Here is a 19,985-nt window from a genome sequence, read left to right on the forward strand (position 1 = left end):
TAAACAACAGCCATATTAACCGGCCAGTCCGGGCCATCCACAGGAGAGGCTTCTCCAGAATGTTAGCCCCGCCCCCTGTCCCTCCAGGGGTCTCTCTGTTTTAAATAGCACAGCCAGCTGGCCAAGAGTCTAAATCCATCCTCACATCACCTGTGCATCACTGGATAGAGTTACTCTCAGACAGCCCTGCAGTCAGAGAGAGCGAGGGGAAGGCACACGCACGCAAGCATGCACGCACACACGCACACACACACACACACACACACACACACACGCAGGCGCACGCAGGCACGCGCACACACACACACGCAGACGCGCAGGCATGCACACACACACGCAGACGCGCAGGCATGCACACACACACGCAGACGCGCACACACACACACACGCAGACGCGCAGGCATGCACACACACACACAGACGCGCGCGCACACGCACTCCCATGCACACATACACACTCACACATGTATTCACTCACAGACGAGCACATTCCCACTTACGCACACATGAGCAAACATTTACAAAAAAACAAACAAACAAAAAAACCCCCCTATAGAAACAGAAATGCTGATGTAGTTCCAATGTTGGCCACCAGAAGGCACAGCACTGCGTACACAGCCCTGCTGCACCACAGAACCTTTTATTGATCTAAATTCCTCAGGCATTGATAGTCAACCTCCACCCCTCCTACACACATTCCCCAAAGACAATATGCTAACAAACAGTGGGCAGGGGGCCGAGAAAGAGCTGAACTAATGTTTAACACACAAGGTGTTAAACCAACATTCCCTGCTGTGTCCACCAGAACTGTACACTAGCAATACCCTTCCCAGAATTCAACAGAAAAAAAGGCTAATTTCAGAATGCATGCAGCAGTACCAGCATCCTGCACCGCTCAAAAGCATAAGCACACATGCTGGTTTGTTTACCAGATTTGTTTACTTGTGCTCTGAGAGAATGGTCACGTGACGGATTTGCCTTGCTGGTCTCACCGATGTGGAATTGAGTAACCCTGATCATTATCACTGAGCCTGCATGTGCAATCTTCAGCTGCACCTCACCTATGCAACAACCACAGGAAACCTGCAAACAGGAAAACCCGAACTGAATCTGCACAGACCCGACCTGGACCTGCTCAAACCCAGGCTGGGTTTGCGCAGGTCCAGGCTGGGTTTGAGCAGATTCAGTTCGGGTTTTCCTGCAGATTCAGTTCGGGTTTTCCTGTTTGCAGGTTTCCTGTGGTTGTTGCATAGGTGAGGTGCAGCTGAAGATTGCACATGCGGGCTCTGTGATAATGATCAGGGTTACTCAATTCCACATCGGTGAGACCAGCAAAGCAAATCCGTCATGTGACCATTCTGCACAGATCCGACCTGGACCTGCTGAAACCCAGCCTGGACCTGCGCAAACCCAGCCTGGACCTCCCCAAATACAGTCTGAACTTGTTCAAATCCACCGGCTCAAATATGGTTTGAATATGCACAAATCCAGCCTGGAACAATTGGGCCTACTCAAACCCGGCCTGGACCTGCTCAAATATGGTCTGGACTTGCACAAATGTGGTCTGAACCTGCTGAAACCCAGCCCGGATGTGGACCTGCACAAAAACAGCCTAAACCAGCTCAAACCGGTTCTGGACCTGTGCAAATCTGGTCACAATCGCGTATTAAAGTCTGTCATTCTCAGAACAAACGTTCCGGTTTTTCCTGGAACAAGACGACAGTCCTACAAGTTAATAAGTGGCCTTGAATGACTCCACTTGGGTCCACACAAACCCTTACCTGAACTATTTCCTTACAGAGCAACCGGAGGCAAATTTACTAAGAAACGGTGCTGGCAAAACACAGGCATTCACAAATGCTGGAATTCCTATGGACCCACATTCACACCCAGCAACTGAATCTCATGCGCACGCTCTTGTTGCACACAGGCAAACACACACACATGCACAGTTGAAACACTGAGTAAGGTGTGTCCGGCTGACTGTAGAACGTGTGCATAATCCTGTGTGTGTGCATGCGTGTGCGTGTGTGTGTGTGTGTGCATGCATGCGTGTGTGTGTGTGCGTGCGTGTGTGCGTATGCTTATGCGTGTGTGTGTGCGTGTGTGTGTGCGTATGCGTGCGTGCATGCATGTGCGTGTGTGTGTGTGTGCGCGTGCGTGTGTGTGTGTGTGCGTGTGCGTGTGCGTGTGTGTGTGTGTGTGTGCGTGTGTGTGTGTGCGTGCGCGTGTGTGTGCGTGTGTGTGTGTGTGCGTGTGTGTGTGTGTGCGCGTGCGTGTGTGTGCGTGTGTGTGCGTGCAGTGAACTGTAGCTAAGAGAGCAGATCTCTGTTAGTGCTGGCATGGAAACTGGTTCAGATAAAATGCCAGAGGAAACAAAACAGAAGCGTGGTCGTTCTCCACATCACTTCCTCATTATTTTATTCCTCCTCTCTGTTCAGTTTCTTCCTCAGTCTGCGAGGGGAGGGGGGTCAGCTGCCCCAATCCCCCCCCCCCCCCCCCCAACAGCAGCCATGCAGGCGCCCTGTCAGGCCCTAATGGGAGAGGGGGCGGGGGGGACTGTTCTCTGTCCTCCCCACAGCACCAAAATTCCACACATTTCATCTGTACAACTGCCCTGAATAAAGCTCAGCCAGGATACACATGCAGCGTGCAACAGTTAAGCCCACTACTGGTCACCGAGATAAACTCAGCCAAAACAGCTCCCCACCAGAAAGGAGTGTGTGTGTGCATGTAGGTGTGCACGCATGCGTGTGTGTACTTGTGTGTGCATGTACGTGCGTTGTGTGTGTATGTGTGCAAGTGTGCGTGTGTGCGTGTGTGCGTATGTGTGTTTGCGTGTGTATCTGCATGTGTGTTTGTGTGTGTGTGTGTGTGTATCTGCGTGTGTGTGTATGTATGTGTGTGTGGCCAGTGTGCTTGCGTGTGTATCTTTGTGTGTGTGTGTGTGTGTGTGTGAGGAGAGGGCCCTCTACCTGTCACTATGCAAACACAGGCCCTACACTAGTACTGCAGTCTCTGTGAAGCCCCACACCAGGGAGAGACACGAGACAGGGAGAGTGCCACAGTGGCTGGGACCAGCAGTCTGCTTTTTAACAAACCCTGTTTTTCAGTACAGGTGGAAATGACAGGCCATGTTGTCCCGGCAACGGATCAGTAACTCAAAAGCAATGGTGCAGACAAAAAATTAAAAAGTACAAAAACAAAAAAAAACACTAAATAGCAGAGCTGAAGAGCATTCCAGGTCACCTCTGACCCCTCAACACTTTGTGCTCCCCCCTCTTTTCCTCCATCTCTCCATCTCTCTCTCTCTCTCTCAGCACACACGTAATTACGTAATAATGCTAAACTCTCCCTCCCTTCAGCCACAACTACTCCATCTCAGAGAATCACAACAGGTTTAAACCTTCCTGCTGTCGGCTACAGTGTTTAAATGAACACGTACCCAGCAGCACCCTCTGTCCCATAGGCTTAACCCGCGTAAGACTGACACACAGGTGCGCACACTCACCACACACACACACACACACACACACACACACACAAGAGTGCGGGCATGCACGCACACACACACACACTCACTCATAGTCCCGCTGCAACCTGTCTGGTGAAATGACGATCCTTTGTGAAGAGCTATGCCTGGGGGTGTGTGGGAGGGAGGGGTCATGTGACAAAGAAAAATGGACGCCACGCATCTGAACTCAGTGTGCAGAGTCCTGAGGGTGATTCTGGGAAATGAGCAAAAGAACTGCCCCCTCTAACGTACACCTATTAACAAAATGAAAGGCATCGACGGATAAAACTACAAAATAACTGACCTACTTCAGTAAATTGTCTGCTTCGTTTGCTTTTCCACCCAACAAGGTAGTGACATTGTCTACAGAGGAAGCTGCTCGCTCAGTGAGAGCGAGTCTGTGAATGAGTGAGGGAATGGATGAGCGAGTGAGGGACCAGCGAGAGAATGAGCGAGTAAATGTGTGAGTGAGAGTGAGAGTCAGTGAACATGAGGGGGACACTTCCTCCCACTGCAGCCGAAATCATCTTAATCAGACCTGCCGGTTACATACTGCAGAACAGCAGGGGAACGCACAGGCTGGCTCAGGCCTGAAACAGCCTGCACTGGAGGGCCAGCAGCGATACTGGAATGAGACCCCGGGTCAGCGGCACGAGCTCACCGTTCTTCCTCTCCCGGATGGGCAGCAGGTTGGGGGCGGGATGGAGCGACAGCTCCTGCAGCTCATTGGTCACCGCCTCGCTCTGCGGGCTGGGGGCGGGGCCAGGAGCGCCGCCGCCGGACGCCGTGCCGTCAGGTCTCGGCTCCGCCCCGGCGTGGGAATCCATCTTGGCTGAAGAAGGGGGAGGCGCAGACGGCAGGAGACAGGCTGTCCTAACAAATGAGCAAACAGTACAGAAATAGTGAATGAAAATGTTTTAAGCATGAAAAGCGAGAAAAGCCCTCCCCTCACATTTCCCCGCCCCCACGCATCACCCAGCCATGCCCACCCATGCTGTGACACAAGCTGTCACCACAGCAACACAGCATCATCACATGACTGTCAAGATTCTGCTGAAGTCATCACTGTGTTCAGTGCACACTGCACCAATCCCAATACACACTGCAGTGTTCAGTGCACTGGTCCCAATACACACTACAGTGTTCAGTGCACTGGTCCCAATACACACTACAGTGTTCAGTGCACTGACCCCAATACACACTACAGTGTTCAGCGCACTGACCCCAATACACACTGCGATGTTCAGTGCACTGGTCCCAATACACACTACAGTGTTCAGTGCACTGACCCCAATACACACTGCAGTGTTCAGTGCACTGGTCCCAATACACACTACAGTGTTCAGTGCGCTGACCCCAATACACACTGCAGTGTTCAGTGCACCCTACCCCAATACACACTGCAGTGTTCAGTGCACTGTCTCCAATACACACTGCAGTGAAGTGTCGGCTGTACTCCTCAGTGCTTGGTGAAAGAGATGAAGCTCCAGCACTTACAACCGGTCATGTTGAGACGTGCCAGCAGACGCCCCCCCGTCTCCCCGTCTCCCCATCTCCCTCTCTCTCTCTCGTGCAGCGATGTCTGTACTCGCACTCATTCACGGTACTACTGCCCCTTCTCTCTCAGGTCTAACCCAGAGTCCTGGGGCTCACATTCATCCACAACACCAGAGGATGGACTGCCAGGCCCCGCCCTCATGCCCCTCTCCCTGCCCCTCCCCATCGATCTGCCCCTGAGCCCTGGTGACCACCTGGTACAGGAGCCCACCAGGAAAACCGTTACTGTAAGAACACACCACAGCAACTTCCACTGCCTGGGCCTGTTCACTGCAGGAAGATCTATCAGCCAATCGAACGAGAGCAGGGCCAGGCAGGAACGAAAGCCTGCCGACTCAGCTGCTCTTCGGCCCCAGAGTTCAGCTGCCCTACTCTAATCAGACTCAACTAGGAGCCGCAGAGCAGGTCTACGCGGCCGGGCAGGTCCCTCCCCTTATGATCCTGTGTGCAGTTCGGCTTTTTCAGTTACAAGATAAACCTCCACGGCAATCTGCTCGTCCCGAAAAACCGGTCCCAGAGCGCGGCGCAGGTCAGCGTGCAAACTCAGTCCCGCCGTTCACCGAGGAACACCCCGCTGGCGCGGAAACCGCCATTCGTCTTTCAGGAAGACGGGGGACGACGCTTCGGATCAGCAGCAGTGATGTCCGCCATCGTGACCCTCAAGCTGAGAACGTCTTCTGATGGAACAGCTGAGCCACAGACTCCAGTAAGAGGAGGGCTATGAGCTGGCAGGACTCAGAGGCAGATCAGTTTCTTTCATTCGCATCTACTGCTGCTGATTAGGCTAATATTTTTATGGTTTCTTGCCGCCTTTAAGTAATTATCCCACTTCCTTATTTTTGGCATCTCTAGCAGACGTATTCCAAGTCTACATGTCCATGTCATGCCAGCATAGGAACAAAAGTATTACCATGGAAATGCTGAAACACACATAGATTGTATATTAAGGGAACATATACTTACCCCAAAATAAGCCAGAACGCAGAATGGTTTTGGATGTTTTTTTATTTTTAAATCGGCAACCATGTCTGCAGGACTTCGCTAGCATATTAGCATGCGTGCCGCTGCTGCGAATCTTCAGCCCATTTCACATTTGTGAGCCACCTTTGCAGGAAAAGCCTGATCCTGCGCTCTTTGGCGACAACAAAAGCAACAGGAAACAGCCAATCAGAGCGGAGGCCAAATATGAACGTCCCGGCACTCAGGCAACACCACCCGTGCGTGTGTGTATGTGTGTGTGTGTGTGTGTGTGTGACATCACTGCGAGTTAAAGTATGAAAACAGGCCTGACAAACCAAACCTGGGAGAAGAGCAGGCCTGACACCCCCACCCTTGGGAAAGAGCAGACCCGTCACTGTAGCACCAGCGCACTTTAGCTGTAGCAGTACGAGTGTGTGCATGTGTGAGCACGCTTCTTTTGTTTACATATTTCCCAGGCGTACCCTGCTGTCAGCTTTCAAAAACTTATGAGAATAAAGTTTACTCACTGCAAAAACAGATACTGTCCCACTGTGTTATTTTCATTTGTCAAATATCATGCAAATTAGCACAAGGAACTGAACCGAAGTTAACAGAGTGACAACTTTGGTATTTCAGTTCAGGTTTACTGGCCAAGAGGGAGGGGAAGTTTTGTGCCAAACATTTTTGTTTTTCTTGCAGCCTAACAGGATTTTCAGGAATATTTAATGGATTCTTTTTTAACACCTATCACTTATTTAAGCTTGTCCATAGTAATAGGTCGCCTAAATATTTATTTATTTTTTTACATTTTCTGTGCCGGGATCGGGTGCTTTTGACTGCACTAGTCTGAAACTACACTTATCTCAAGCGCTTCATAGTTCAAAGACAGTGCAGACATCACAGGCTGAGTCGCGGTCCACAGTACGGTTCACACACATCTCTTTGATGAGTGCGAGAGAACAGCAACGAGAGATCAGAGAGGCAGATTAGATTAGCATGATCACTTTGCAATGCATTTAGCATTTAGGCATTCTGCAGATGTTTTTATCATGTAGCTTACATTTTCTTTCAGCATACAACCCATATACGCCGCTGGATAATTACTGAAGGAACTTGGGCTAAGCTCCTCGCTCGGGGATAATGCAGGAAGTGAATGTGTAACCCCTGAATCACAAGCACAGGTCCATAACCACGACTGCCACACTTTAACTGCATGTTGAATGTCATACGCTTACAATGTGTTTCCATGCCGTAACAACCTAAGCTAGTGCTAAAACAAACTCTTACCACTTCTCATGATACGGCAATAAAGTTTCTGAATCTTGAGTTGAGACTGGACTTAGGGCCATGGGTCAAGAGGTTGAAGAGCACGTTTTAAAAACCACGACGTTCAACGAAACATTACGAACAAGGAGAAAAATTGAATCTCTATTACTGCATTCACAGTCAACAAAAGTGTTTTCATACTCCTCTACTCAAATCAAATTTCATATGCAAACAGCCGTTTACCAAATCCTGTGCAACTACAGGAAACATGCAGATTCACTTTAAATCTTCAGAAATGCAGTTTTCCTCCTGCGGTGAATACAACAAAACATTCCCTTTAAATGTGACAGACATTGCTGAAGTAATCATATTGTTTAGATTTAATATCAAACCTAACTGTTCACTCAGGGTGGTGCTGTGATTTCTGGGAAGGAATGGGCCAACTCTTAAAAACAGTCTACTGGGGAAAACACTATTTACTCAAGACTCGGCGAAGCTGACTCATTGCATCGATTATGTTCAGATGAAGAAGACCTCCCATGAGATTCCAGTTAACCAATGACTGGTGCTCCTCAGCATCAGCTGACTAACTGGAAATTTAATGCATTTTTTAAATTATGGTCATTACATAACTGGTGTTCTGGGAGGGGAGGCTAAGCCAAAAAAAATGGGAGGAGAAGATGAGTTTTAAATTTCCAATTCCAAACAACTAATGACATCACCAGTAGTCAATCACTCTGCACCTCCAGTGGGCAAAAACACACCTGAAAGATCAAGTGTTATGCATTTTTAAAAAATCCTGACAGAGTGGAAGAGCAGGAGATGCCCTCGGTCAGGGCTACTGGGCCTTGGCATAGCTGGCAGCATCACTGTCACTAGGGATGATGTCACAATGCCACAATGTAATCTAAACCAATCAGCATGCCACCTTAAGACCGATCAATTTGCATTGGGTGTTCCGTCCCCGCGAAGAGGCAATCACAGCATGGTGAACGCAGTCTAAGAGGTGCACAAACAAAGTGTACTTATTTGTTTACCCAGTCAACGTTTTTTTTTTTTCTCTCAATCTAACAGTCTATTGTACTTTGGAGCACCGAAATGCTCTGGCGTAGAGATGAATCAAATGCTTCAGGAAACTCCGGCAAGGCAGAGCAGTGCTCATATAACGCCATCAGTCGGATCAATATCCTTTATGTTTAACTGCTTGGCCCGTACAGTGGAGGACATAAGATGTGAAAATATAATTTAAAGATAAAAGACTTCTCAGCAAATAAGACGAGGAGAAGCTGAGTATGTGTAATAAGAACAGAGGTTTTGAGAATGTGGAGACATAATACTCTGGAGCATAAAGCAAATGAAAATGTGAGTGATTACCACAGACTGAGAGAGCAGCAAAGAGTAGGTACCTGGCTTATATCCTGTGTAACAGGGGGAAGATGGGCATGTCCATTTCAGCCGGGCTACATTCACTGCAAGCAAAGGAAGAATGCTTTTAAAACAAATACACGAGAAAAAGAAAAAAGGAGACAACAGCTCACAGCGCTGACAGCCATTTTATTTCCGATAAGCCTGTTGTGATGCTGGCTGACTCGCTGTTTCACTCAATTAGCCAGGGATGGAATCGGGGCGAATCGTCCTCTCGCTGGTACACAGGAACAGACACGTCAAGATTACTTGATGAAAATTTGTATTTTTTTTTTACAGAAAGGATAGGAGGCAGTCCATAGGAGGATGCCTTAGGGCCTCATTAAATGAAAAGAATGACACCCCACAGTTCGATAACTACTTTACTGACAGTAAAATACCTCAGCAAAGTAAACAGCCAGTCAAGCCATTATGCAGCTATGACTGCAGTGATCTCTCTAGTGTCTGACAGACAGGTGAATCACTGGCCTGGATCCGACACTTCACTCTATCTCACAATTAATCTCTCTGTGATTAAAAATTTCATTACACTGCCACAGCATAAAATGTAAGTATACATGGAAAACAATAAATATAAATAAAGAATAAATTCAGCCAAGGTGATCTCTGCACAACTCTAAGGTCGTTCACTACCTGTTCTATTTTAGAGGCAGTATATTAATACTGCTTTGACCCAATTCAGGAACAAGTAACACACAAGTTCTCCTTCATGCGAAAATGCGCTTTGCCATTTCATTTCATGTCCCATGTGAAAACTGCCACCTCCCCGATCACAGAAGGCCAACGCGGCTTTTTAGAGGATGTGTTTTGTGGTCGTGAGAAAAGCAAAAAGTGAAGTCGGTGAGATACAATCAGCACTGCTCCGGTTCAGAAGCTAACGTAACGCACACCAAACGTGGGACAGTTTAACCATCAAAAGAATGACTGTTTAAGGAAGCAGTAAAATCTCGCATCGCCAACTGCACGACCAGTGTTGCTACGAAACGTAGATGTAGTATCTTGCCATTTACAGCAGTCGGTCTCTTTTGTGATCGTTTAAAGCCTCGAATTCCAGTGGAACCAGTTGTATTACATAATATTAATATCCTAGGGCCTTTTTCATACATAAAACGCGTTTATGGGAATGTAAGTTAAGACATCCAAGCCTATGGAAATAAATTGAAAAAAATTGTGTCAAATTAATAAAAATGCTAGCCGACGTGCCTTGCATCGTGTTAATAAAGGCACCCCAATTTTGACCCTTTGAAGAATGTCCAATAAAAGACCGGAGTGCCATTTCACAGCTTATAGTCGGTGCTTAAGTATTAAGATATTTATCTCGCTTGGCAACTTAAGCATGCAGTTTTCTGGTTGCGTTCAGGCATTCTAAGATCGCTAATCACCATGGCTAGCTTGCTGGTTAAAATAAGCGTTAAAATAATATATCGTTAACCATAGCAGACTGGCAAATATAACACAAAGACTCACCTTAACTTGCTATTTACTCCAATGCATTGTTCCGCAGTAGCTCGATGCGCACTGAAAGCCAGATTTCCCAGCCATGTAACCAACACCCCCACCAGCTAATGTCAGCTAAAACTGGCGAGGAAGCCAGCCAAGTTAACCAGCTAGCTACACCTCGTCGTCAGTCCTGTCACGCTCTCTCCATACACAGTATTGTGTGTTCTTTAAAATCGGAGTGATCGAGTGAATGCAATTATTCGTACGTGTGTTTCTTGTTTTTTTATTAAACTGTTATCGTCCATGTATTGTCACTGTTGTTTTGATGAACGTGCTTGTTCTCCCCCTTGCTTTCCCGTACTCTGCCATAGCTACTTCCGATTTACACAAAACTTCAGCCGGAAATCCCGCCCATTTCACATTTGTTGCCGCCACAGAGTGCAAAGTTCATCCAATCATGAACGGCTCCTGGCTGGACAGACGTCGGCTAATGTCCAGTCACAACTTTACAGGCTTTATGCCGCGATTAACTTTTGGGCTGTTTTAAGGGCAATGACGTAGTTAGAATCCAATAAGAACACACGTTACTTTTAGCAGAGGTAATATTTACACCAATGACCAATCCCACCGTGATCCAGTGTTCCACGAAAACACGCAAGCCAATGGGAAAGAGGAGATAGTTTTTGGTTGAGGTAAATGTCAACAATACATAAACTCCGTCGTAGATGCGTAGGTATGTTCTGACGAATCTTTAGCAAAATAAACCATTTACAAGTCAGTGCACAAGCAGGAATCCATTTGTCCTCTTGAATTTTAAGGTGTTGTGAATGTGCAACAACGGCTTCAGGTCGCTAGCTTCATACCTAAGATCAAAACGAAAAGTCGTTATTAGGATAATACTAGCTACTAAGTTGTAAATCAAGGCACCGTTCAGATTTCCCGTTATGGACCAATAATAACGTGATAAAAATACGTTTAATTAAAGGGGGAAAGAGCGGAACGTTTATAGCATAATCAAAAGAAAAGAATAACAGTCTAAATAAATTAAATATGATCAATTGGCAAGCTTCTCTTTGCCACCTGATGAGCAACTTTAGCTTATAATAAAGTTCGCCATCTAGTGGGTAATATGCGTGATTCATCATTCTACGAGAGCACTCTTGAAAACTACCGAGTTTTCGACATTCGAGTTGTGCCATTAAGGCTTTTAACGAAATAAAATAGAGTTGCGTTGAGAATGGAGTCAAACTGCAGCCACAACAAAACTTAGAATGCTATTTATTCCGCTCCATTTTCCATATCTTACATATTCATATTTTGTAATGTTCACGATTTCGGTGTAGGAATCATACAGACTAGTGCTTCAAAACTGGAGAGACTGGTACCCATTAAAAATAAGGTATACTTTTAAATATACATTTTACATTTATTTGACACTTCATATTACACCTCTCATCCTTCTCAGACAAAACTGTATTTACATATACTTGTTAATCCATAACAATGAGAAATATGATGAAGTGTACAGCTGAACGATGAAGACTGAGCTCCTGAATAAGACCACTGTGCTCTCATAGCCTCTCCAATCCTACATGTATTTGGACAAAATCAAGCAAATAATAAATAAGAACATAGACTTCATTTGGAAAATGTGGCCTGATGGATGTCTGGTGCAGTCAGTCACACTTGGAACCCATATGTGTATTAGCGGCTGGACGCAGGCCTCCTAACCCCCATCACCCTGAAGGTGCTGCTGGCTATCTTCTCATAGAGGAGGAACATCAGTGCGGCGGTGAGGACAGTCTGTAAGAGTTTAGCTTCCAGACCCTTGAACAATCCCAGAATGCCATTTTTCCTGAGGGGGGGGGGGCACAAAGGGGGAAAAGAACAGTAGTGAGAAAAGTATGCTTGTGTATACATCTGTGTTCTGTAAATGCACATGTACCATGTGCATGTGTGTATTCTGTAAATGCACATGTAGCATGTGCATGTGTGTATTCTATAAATACATTTACAGCATGTACTTGTGTGTTCTGTAAATGCATATGCACCAGGTGCGTGTGTGTGTGTGTGTGTGTGTGTGTGTCTGTCTGTGTACACTCACCTGACTCTGTTGAGCAGCAGGTACATCACATTCCTCAGGCTGCTCAAGATACGAGATCTTTCTGTGGGCTGCCTGTGCTGGCCAAACTGAAACAGAACACACAGCACAGAGCACTGAAGCACTAACACAAAGATTACAGACACAGCTTAATAACCCTGAGCTACTGTCTGAATCCAAGTCCAGTAGATATTACGTCCAATGAACAGTGAACCCAACCCAAGTCAGTTCAAAAAGTCCAACTGAAAGCGACACAGTTTGCTACAATAGTTAGAAGTAAGAAAGTGTTAAAGTCAAGCAGTTTACATGGTTCATCAAAACAACTGTGGTAAAGGCAGCTATGTACTACAGAGAACCTATGCTGGTGGGCACACCCCAAATAAAATACAGACGCACCACGTGACTAAAACATAACATTAATTAAGTGCACCAGTCAGTGCTACAGCCTGTGACAGACAGACAGACATACAGACAGACACACGTCCAGACTCAGAGGCAGACAGACAAACAGTGATGGCAGGCAGACAGAGACAAGTACTCACTCTGAGAATGGACTGCACGGTCTGCAGGGGGTATGTGACTGTAGTGGCGATGGCTTTGGCGATGGCTCCGATGAAGAACACCTCCAGAGAGGAGAGCTGCAGTGGACACAGGCTGGTGTTTCATAACTGCACACTTACTGATTATAAATGGGCCTTCTGTGCCTTCCTAGTGATATCACGCTTATCACACTTCAGTACTTCTGAAAGGAACGCTTACTTTCCCTTTGCTGAGGGAATATAGCGTAATGTTTTGGGTCAGCCAGAGTTTGATCTGGTGGGTGCGGCTGATGGAGGGCCGGGTCCAGTCTGTAGGCCACGCCTCCTCCTCACCTCTCTGTGTACCCCCCTCCTCAGCTGTCTCTTCAGCCCCTCGTAGATCATAAACTGGATGGCTGGGTTCAGCACCAGCAGCAGAGAGGGGAAGGTCCCGTTCCAGAGAGCCACCGCCCCCTCATCCCGAACAATCTTTGAAAAGGCATCTGTGGAGACAGAGGGGGGGCGGAGTTTTTGGTGTTTTTCAAAAGAAAAGAGCTCAGGGACACACCTTCATTCAGTGACTGACATGGAGCCCTTTCAGGCAGACACACAGCAATTCAGCACTGATACATTTGCTTTGAGAATGTGGACCTAGGTTCGAATGTGAGTGAGCTGGGTCATGTAGTGTCAGTATAGCACAACGGTAAGGGAACTGGGCTCATAACTGCAAGGTTCTGATTCCCACCTGGACCGCCTCCATTGCAAATGATGCATAATTCACTCCAGCTAAATACACTCTGCACAAAAATGACACATCAGAACGTGAAGCCAGGGTTTGAATTCATAAAATGTTTTCAGAACAGAAGTACTGATCTAGGATCAAGTTTTCCTGCCCATAGTCAATCTGATCCATTATGGGCTGGAATGAAAACTGATCCTAGATCAGCACTCCTACTATGACATGCTTCATGAATATGGGTCCAGGACTCAAATGCCAAATGAAAATGACCCTGAAAATGAGGAGATTTGAATGATCTTTAGCACTCCTGTATGTACTGAACACTGCACACCCAACATGCTGCACAGGTCTTGGCCAGGCCGCATAGATCAGCACATGATGCTGGGACAGGTCATTACAATGCAAGAAGCCACAGCGCACACGCATGGGGAGTCTCACCTATGATGCCAGTGTAGTGAGTGGGACGGATGTCCGTGTTCCGAAACTTCGCCCCCTGCAGCTTGAGCCGAGTGTTGACAACCCAAAGGGGAGTGGTGACAAGTACATTTACTACACCTGGGGTGGGGGGGAGAGAGACAACAGACAACATACTTACATACTTACAGGAGAACTATACCTGCTCAACTGATAATTTCATGAAATAGGCACATTACAGACAGACTACATTCTTATAGAACCATACCTGCTCTATTGATTATTTTGATGAAATGGGTATGACAGCCCAAGCACGTTAAAGAAATAAGCCTATAAAGAGCTGTCGGTCTCTGTGTCTGTGAATCTGTCCTCTAATGACCCAGTCAGTGGTGGCACTCAGTGAGTCACGGTACCAGACCACTGGTTTACCTGCGGCAATGCCTAGGAGCAGGTCTCGGCCCGGGTTTGAGCTCTGACCCCTCAGCCAGGTCGCCTTTAAGCTGTGGAAGCAGTAGAAGTAGACGAAGTTGGAGCAGCAGAGGCTGCAGATGACAGGAAACCAGCCTCGGTAGGGAGCCAGGCTGGAGGGAGGAGGAGAGTCGACATTATGTGCAGATCTATACAGAACGAAATAGTACATGTTTTAAAACAAGCATACATCAGGAGGGCGTTCGGATTGGTAGACAGGCTGACTGTCATTTCAGCCATCACAGTGCATCTGTCCTTTTCTGCACATATGCTGCACACAGACCACCTCACAGTCCATCTTCATTTTGATTCATTACTCACAGCCCTTCTTCTTTGATAATTTCAGCCAGAACTGCAGGAGTGGACCTGGCTTTCCTCTTCTCATCCACTACACACCCCAGAAGGAAGGGGGGGTGGGGGGGAGGTTGGGGCAAACAAAAAACGAGGATGACAGCAAAATTACTAAATTAGTACAACTCTCCAACAAAGATTAGCCGTACATTTTTGCAGACAAGGTACAGCAAGTTGGTTAAAAATGTACACGTAAGACAGGTTGCTCCAAAGTGGGACACCCAGAAGGTCAAGTTGGAAGTTTTTTCTCATATCCTATTAACATGTTGATGTCCTCAAGGGCACAATAAACTATTATATTACCCTGAAGCCGCAGTCTGGCAGTGTCCAGGGGGAAGAAAACTGTCATCGCCGTCACGCTCCCCTAAACAAAATGCAAAAGGACAATATGGCGAACGGACATTCATGTTAAACTCACAGTACACATGCAGACATCATCACCTCCGGGTAACAAAGTTATTTAAAGTTTATTGAGTAAAATGTATCTAACCCATAACCTGGTGAACCTGCACATTTGTAATAATAACTAAATGTGTAACTCGCACATAATGCGGAACAAGATCCTGGTTTCATAAATGTGTCCCGGATCGATAGCAAACTTCCATTCAAATATACTATTCTGACGGTGGTGATAAGCTAGTTGATCGCAGCTGTCATGATGCACTGCTACACCATTTACATTGTGCAATTTTTCGGTCTACTCCACCAAGGCAAGCAACTTCTTTGGAGAAGTTAGTCAACTACTCATTTTGTGGGAAACTGGCTCCACGCACCGATTTCACTGTCCATAGAGCTAACGTTAGGAAGGTCAGTTCGTGTCAGCGAACTGCAGTGATCCATCCGTGTCCCAAAACGCCAACTTAACTGTAACTAAACCACTGCCTAGAAACTGCCAATTCATCGTTAGTCTACATAATTATACTTTATACTTTCTAATTGAACTAAAAAAACGGTAACCAAAAAATAGACATCAAAGTAGAAACGGATATAATACAATTTATAAAAGATTTAAACTATTCACGTTAATCACATATGTTTGACATACCATTGCACCAGCGACAGCATGTACAAGACTCTCATATGTGAACACCTCAGCGAGTTTTTCGGAGCTCATTCTTTCACAGAAGATACACAAGAGTATGTTTCTTTACGATTTGTTTTCACCGTGGACAATGACAACGCCAACCGCTTCCCCAAATTAAGTATTCGTTAGATTTACCGTACTGTAGCATACAAAGTTAGCTAACAAGCCGATTCTAACGTTAAACACCCCAACGTCCACTTCCTACGTTCATATCCAATCAGGTCGCTCATAGATATAGTTGTCACGCATCAACGGATTTCCCGGCCGGTGATTGGGTAAGTCCTAACACTCATCCAGTTTCATTTGCACGTCACGATGCCCGTCAAAAATTATTGCAGCACCTCACCATCCACATTCGAGGTTTGAGGGCGCTGGAGCTCTTTCTTATTTAGATTTTTCCTATTTTGTATATGTCACATATATGACTATCATTTTGACTCCTGACAACTCAGCGCTGTCAGTTCCCTAAACCTGTATGTTTGCATTGATGTCATTTGCCCTGGATAATTTATAAATGTAATGCAACATAATGTACAAGAAAGATGTGGCAAAAAACAAGGGAAACGAGGAAGGAGAAATAAAGATGAAAAACAGATTCTTTTGGTTTTCATTCTTGTAAACACAAAGCACAAGTAGTAAAATACACATAGTGGAGAATAGTTCTTTAATAAATTATAATAAATGATACAAAACATCCCTTTTAGCGGCTATTGTCATGTTGAGCATATATAAAAGTAAAAGCGCTGCTGTCTCCCAGACAATCATGTGTTCGCCTGTGAAAGTGTAACTTCCTTGTTTCTGCAAAATAATTGCAAAACTGCATTGCATGCAGTCAGTTCGGGACTTACTGTGTGATAGGTTGAGGCACTGAATCAGTAACAGGCTTAGAAATTCAGTTTTATTATTATTATTATTATTATTATGCTTCTTTTTTCTTTTCCAAATGAGGATTTTACAAAAGTGTTTCAAATAAATCTGCAATCAGCAAGACTCAGGGGAACAAGCAGAAAATCTCTATCATCCTAGAAATTGTCAGTTTCAGTGAATAAAAATAAATAAATAAATCCAAAAAGAGAACTGACAGACATCCTGAGGTTTTGTCTTTCCTATAGGCAGCTGCAGTAGTCATGGTGACAGTTTTTAAAACACTGCTTCAAAACAAGACATCTGTTTTGAAGCCATGTCCAGTGCACATACAGTGCAGAAAATTGAATGTAGACTTAACAAATGGCTACTCAAACTTGTCTTAATGTCTGAAATAACACCAGGCATGTGTGCCCATCCAGAGCAGAATGACTCCTTTATATCTGCTTTAGCCCCAAATGTTTTAATTTCACTTTGATTTTGGGGTGACTGGTCATGTTTTGGGCCCTGTCACACTTCGGTAATGTCCTCCATCGATGTGGGTGAGTTCTGCCAGCTACTCCTCCACAGTCGTTCCGCAGTCTGGTAGCTGACAGCTGAAGAAGGTCACCACCAAGCCACATAATCCCATTAATCACAGTTTTTACAATGCTGATTTCACACTGTCAGTAAAGGTAACCCATCACTATATGTGCAGTAAATGTCTAGCTGCGTTGGACAGGGCTGTTTTTAATGTAAAGAAACAAACCGTGATAGGGAGCAGTGAAGAGATTGAAAATACACATTTTACGCAAACCGGCCTGGTAGTTCACAAGGAAAAACATTTTGACAACAGCAATAATGATATTCAAAATTCATTATATTTACAATATTTGTTAATTATATGTAGATGTTGTACAATAGCAGAAGTAGAAAAAGCAAGTCAGATGAAACAATCAGACATCAGTATGTCAAATGGTTTTGGAGAGGAAGGAGTTTCAGTGCTTAAGTGGTTCTTTTAATGAAAAAGCAGAAAACAGGAGAGAAGTCTTTGCAGCTAACATAGCAGATGACTTTTCAGTTGTTGAATTTTATTTTTTTTAATGGCAGCAAGTCACCCACTTCCTACAACAAAACCACATGGCTTAGTTCCAGGACACCAACAAACTGCAACTCCTGGTTAACCTGTTAATCTGGTTAATTCATGGTAAACTTGGTTTCCCCATATGGTCTAAATGAAGAAAATTATATACAGTATCGAGCAAAAAATACATAACAAACCTGGAAAAAACCAAGAGCAAGTAACAATATATATACAGAAGTCTGTATATATAAATTATGCAATTAGTATATAGACTTCAGTGCATTTATTGTTACTCGCTGTTGGTTTTTTCCAGGTATGTTAGGTATTTTTTCACTAGATATATCATTTCCTTCATTTAGACCATATGGGGAATTCTGTAACAGCCATTCCTCCTTATTTTAAGGCATGTCCCATAGATCAGATATAGTCAAAATGTGACGTGCGCTGTAAGCCTAAGGGAATACCATTTCCTTTTTGCCAACTTCCATTTTGTTTTTCTTAACCTGTCCATTTTCTATATCGCCCAGTTTGGAATGCCCAGTCGCAGTGGTTAAAACTCCATCCCACTACCGCACCATTTTGAATGCACTGGGGAGAGCGCACGCAGGCTAGCGTGTCTTCCCGTTAGCGCACGGACAGCTGCTGCTGCTCCTCACTCCGCAGTACGGCAGCTGAGCTGCACGGCCGTTGAGCTGGAAGACTGCCCGTGCAGTGCGGCTGGCACAGGCAGACTGCAGGCCCCCGGAGGACCAACAAGACAGTACACCCCCCCCCCCCCCCCCCATTCTGGGCGATCTGCGGGATTTCTCCCCACAGCTGGTACTTGCAAACACAGGATTCAGTCTGATGCTGCGTCAAGAAGCAGAGCTTTAGGTTGATTTAGCTGGACAGGCTAATATGGGGATAAATCTGATGTGCTGTTGAAGTAAATACGTATGTACCAAAGTTTGTGCTGGTATTCCCGATGATAATCACTTTGTGACCTCGCTTGGATTTTATATGCAAATAATTTGTTGGCAAATCAATAAATTACATTAATTTAGCAGGCAAACTTATCCAAAACAATTCACAATATAGTAGAAACGTAAGTTCATTCGCTTGAATAATGTGGCATTAATGACTGACCTGATTAACACCATTCCCATTCTAGCAAGGTGCGTTCAGGTGTAGGAGTAGCAGGGCCTGGATTAGGAGCCGCGTAGAGTAGAAGGAAGAGAAGAAGGGAGGATGGGCCGCCTTCCCGCATGACATGTCCTTCAGGTGGGCTGAGACGCGAAGGGAGACCGGACTGTCAGTGGGAGGGAAAGGGGAAAACGCTGAGCATCATAAGCATAGAAGTGGTATGAAAAACCATGCAGGTGGCAGACAAAGGAGATTATTTGTATTTAAAGGGAAAAGAGGAGGGGCCAAGTATGGAGCCCTGGGAGACGCCAGTAGGAAGGTCCCGGGTACGAGACTGCAGCCACAGATGATGGAATTACCCCACGCTGTCAGTCACTCCACCAAACGCATTCCCTGCCGCCACGCACGCATGCGAATCAGCATTAATCACACCATCTACAGCCCGGCCCTGAGCCCTTCGTCGCGGTCGCCCGCTAACGTTCTCGCGGTGTGCTTCGGCTCACTCCTCCCACTCCACTCCACCGGCTCACTGCAAGTAACGTTTTACGGGATTACCGCCGTCCCGCTCAGACGACGCTCAGACAGGCTTGCTTTTCCGTTGTCTAACGTACACGACGAAGAGCCAACTCAAAGGAGAGTACATTCACCATTCATACAGGTGAATCCTTTTAGTGCCTCTCCAGTTACTCTGCCCAGGGGGTGGACGCCGCAGGTGCTAAACGCCAGTTCAGCACTTAAGCTTGTGAACTGGGGCCACTGACTGGCTTCTGGGAACTGCTGGCAGCAGTGAATAGCCAAGGCTGGGACCGGAGGACTGAGGGTAAAGCGCACACTCGGCTCTCCTGTCCTTAGCACCACCATTGCAGCTGACGCGTGTTCGCACTGCGAAGCGCATCAACGGTTCAGTTCCAGTTTCAGCTGTAAATCTGATGCCTGAATGTTCACGCTTGGCTCATGCAGTTTCACCCACTTTTCCACATCGAGGTTAGTATGTTTAAGGATAAAATGAACTAAATTCCCAATTTTAGCGACAGTAAAAAAAAAAAATGCTCACTGTCTTCACTTATTGCTGAAGTTCTGAGTTCTGATGATGGCCTCT

At 45.9% G+C, this 19,985-nt stretch overlaps 2 protein-coding genes across 5 annotated transcripts in view; both read right to left on the reverse strand.

Annotated features, from left to right (window-relative positions):
• The window catches only part of mrtfaa (myocardin related transcription factor Aa), a 35,990-nt gene extending 24,575 nt beyond the window's left edge, over window positions 1-11,415 (reverse strand). Inside the window, exons 1-4 of one of the 4 annotated variants that reach the window (XM_035398072.1) lie at window positions 10,190-11,415; window positions 8,704-8,766; window positions 6,035-6,203; window positions 4,176-4,387 (exon numbers count right to left, since the gene is read on the reverse strand). In XM_035398072.1, the coding sequence (XP_035253963.1) occupies window positions 4,176-4,341 (166 nt within the window). In that variant the 5' untranslated portion in view covers window positions 4,342-4,387; window positions 6,035-6,203; window positions 8,704-8,766; window positions 10,190-11,415. The remainder of the gene's footprint in view (window positions 1-4,175; window positions 4,388-6,034; window positions 6,204-8,703; window positions 8,767-10,189) is intronic. The other 3 variants (XM_035398073.1, XM_035398070.1, XM_035398074.1) reach the window with 3 other exon arrangements.
• Window positions 11,416-11,562: 147 nt separating this feature from the next.
• Window positions 11,563-16,042, reverse strand: slc25a17 (solute carrier family 25 member 17). Its single transcript, XM_035398077.1, has 9 exons — window positions 15,799-16,042; window positions 15,057-15,117; window positions 14,724-14,790; window positions 14,364-14,515; window positions 13,959-14,075; window positions 13,136-13,284; window positions 12,806-12,901; window positions 12,267-12,352; window positions 11,563-12,017 (listed from the first exon to the last, which is right to left on the reverse strand). The coding sequence occupies exons 1-9, from the start codon at window positions 15,865-15,867 to the stop codon at window positions 11,867-11,869; spliced, it is 948 nt and encodes a 315-aa protein (XP_035253968.1). The 5' UTR covers window positions 15,868-16,042; the 3' UTR covers window positions 11,563-11,866.
• Between the last annotated feature and the right edge of the window lie 3,943 nt (window positions 16,043-19,985).

The sequence above is a fragment of the Anguilla anguilla genome, chromosome 17, assembly GCF_013347855.1.
Source record: "Anguilla anguilla isolate fAngAng1 chromosome 17, fAngAng1.pri, whole genome shotgun sequence".
Lineage (NCBI taxonomy): Eukaryota > Metazoa > Chordata > Actinopteri > Anguilliformes > Anguillidae > Anguilla > Anguilla anguilla.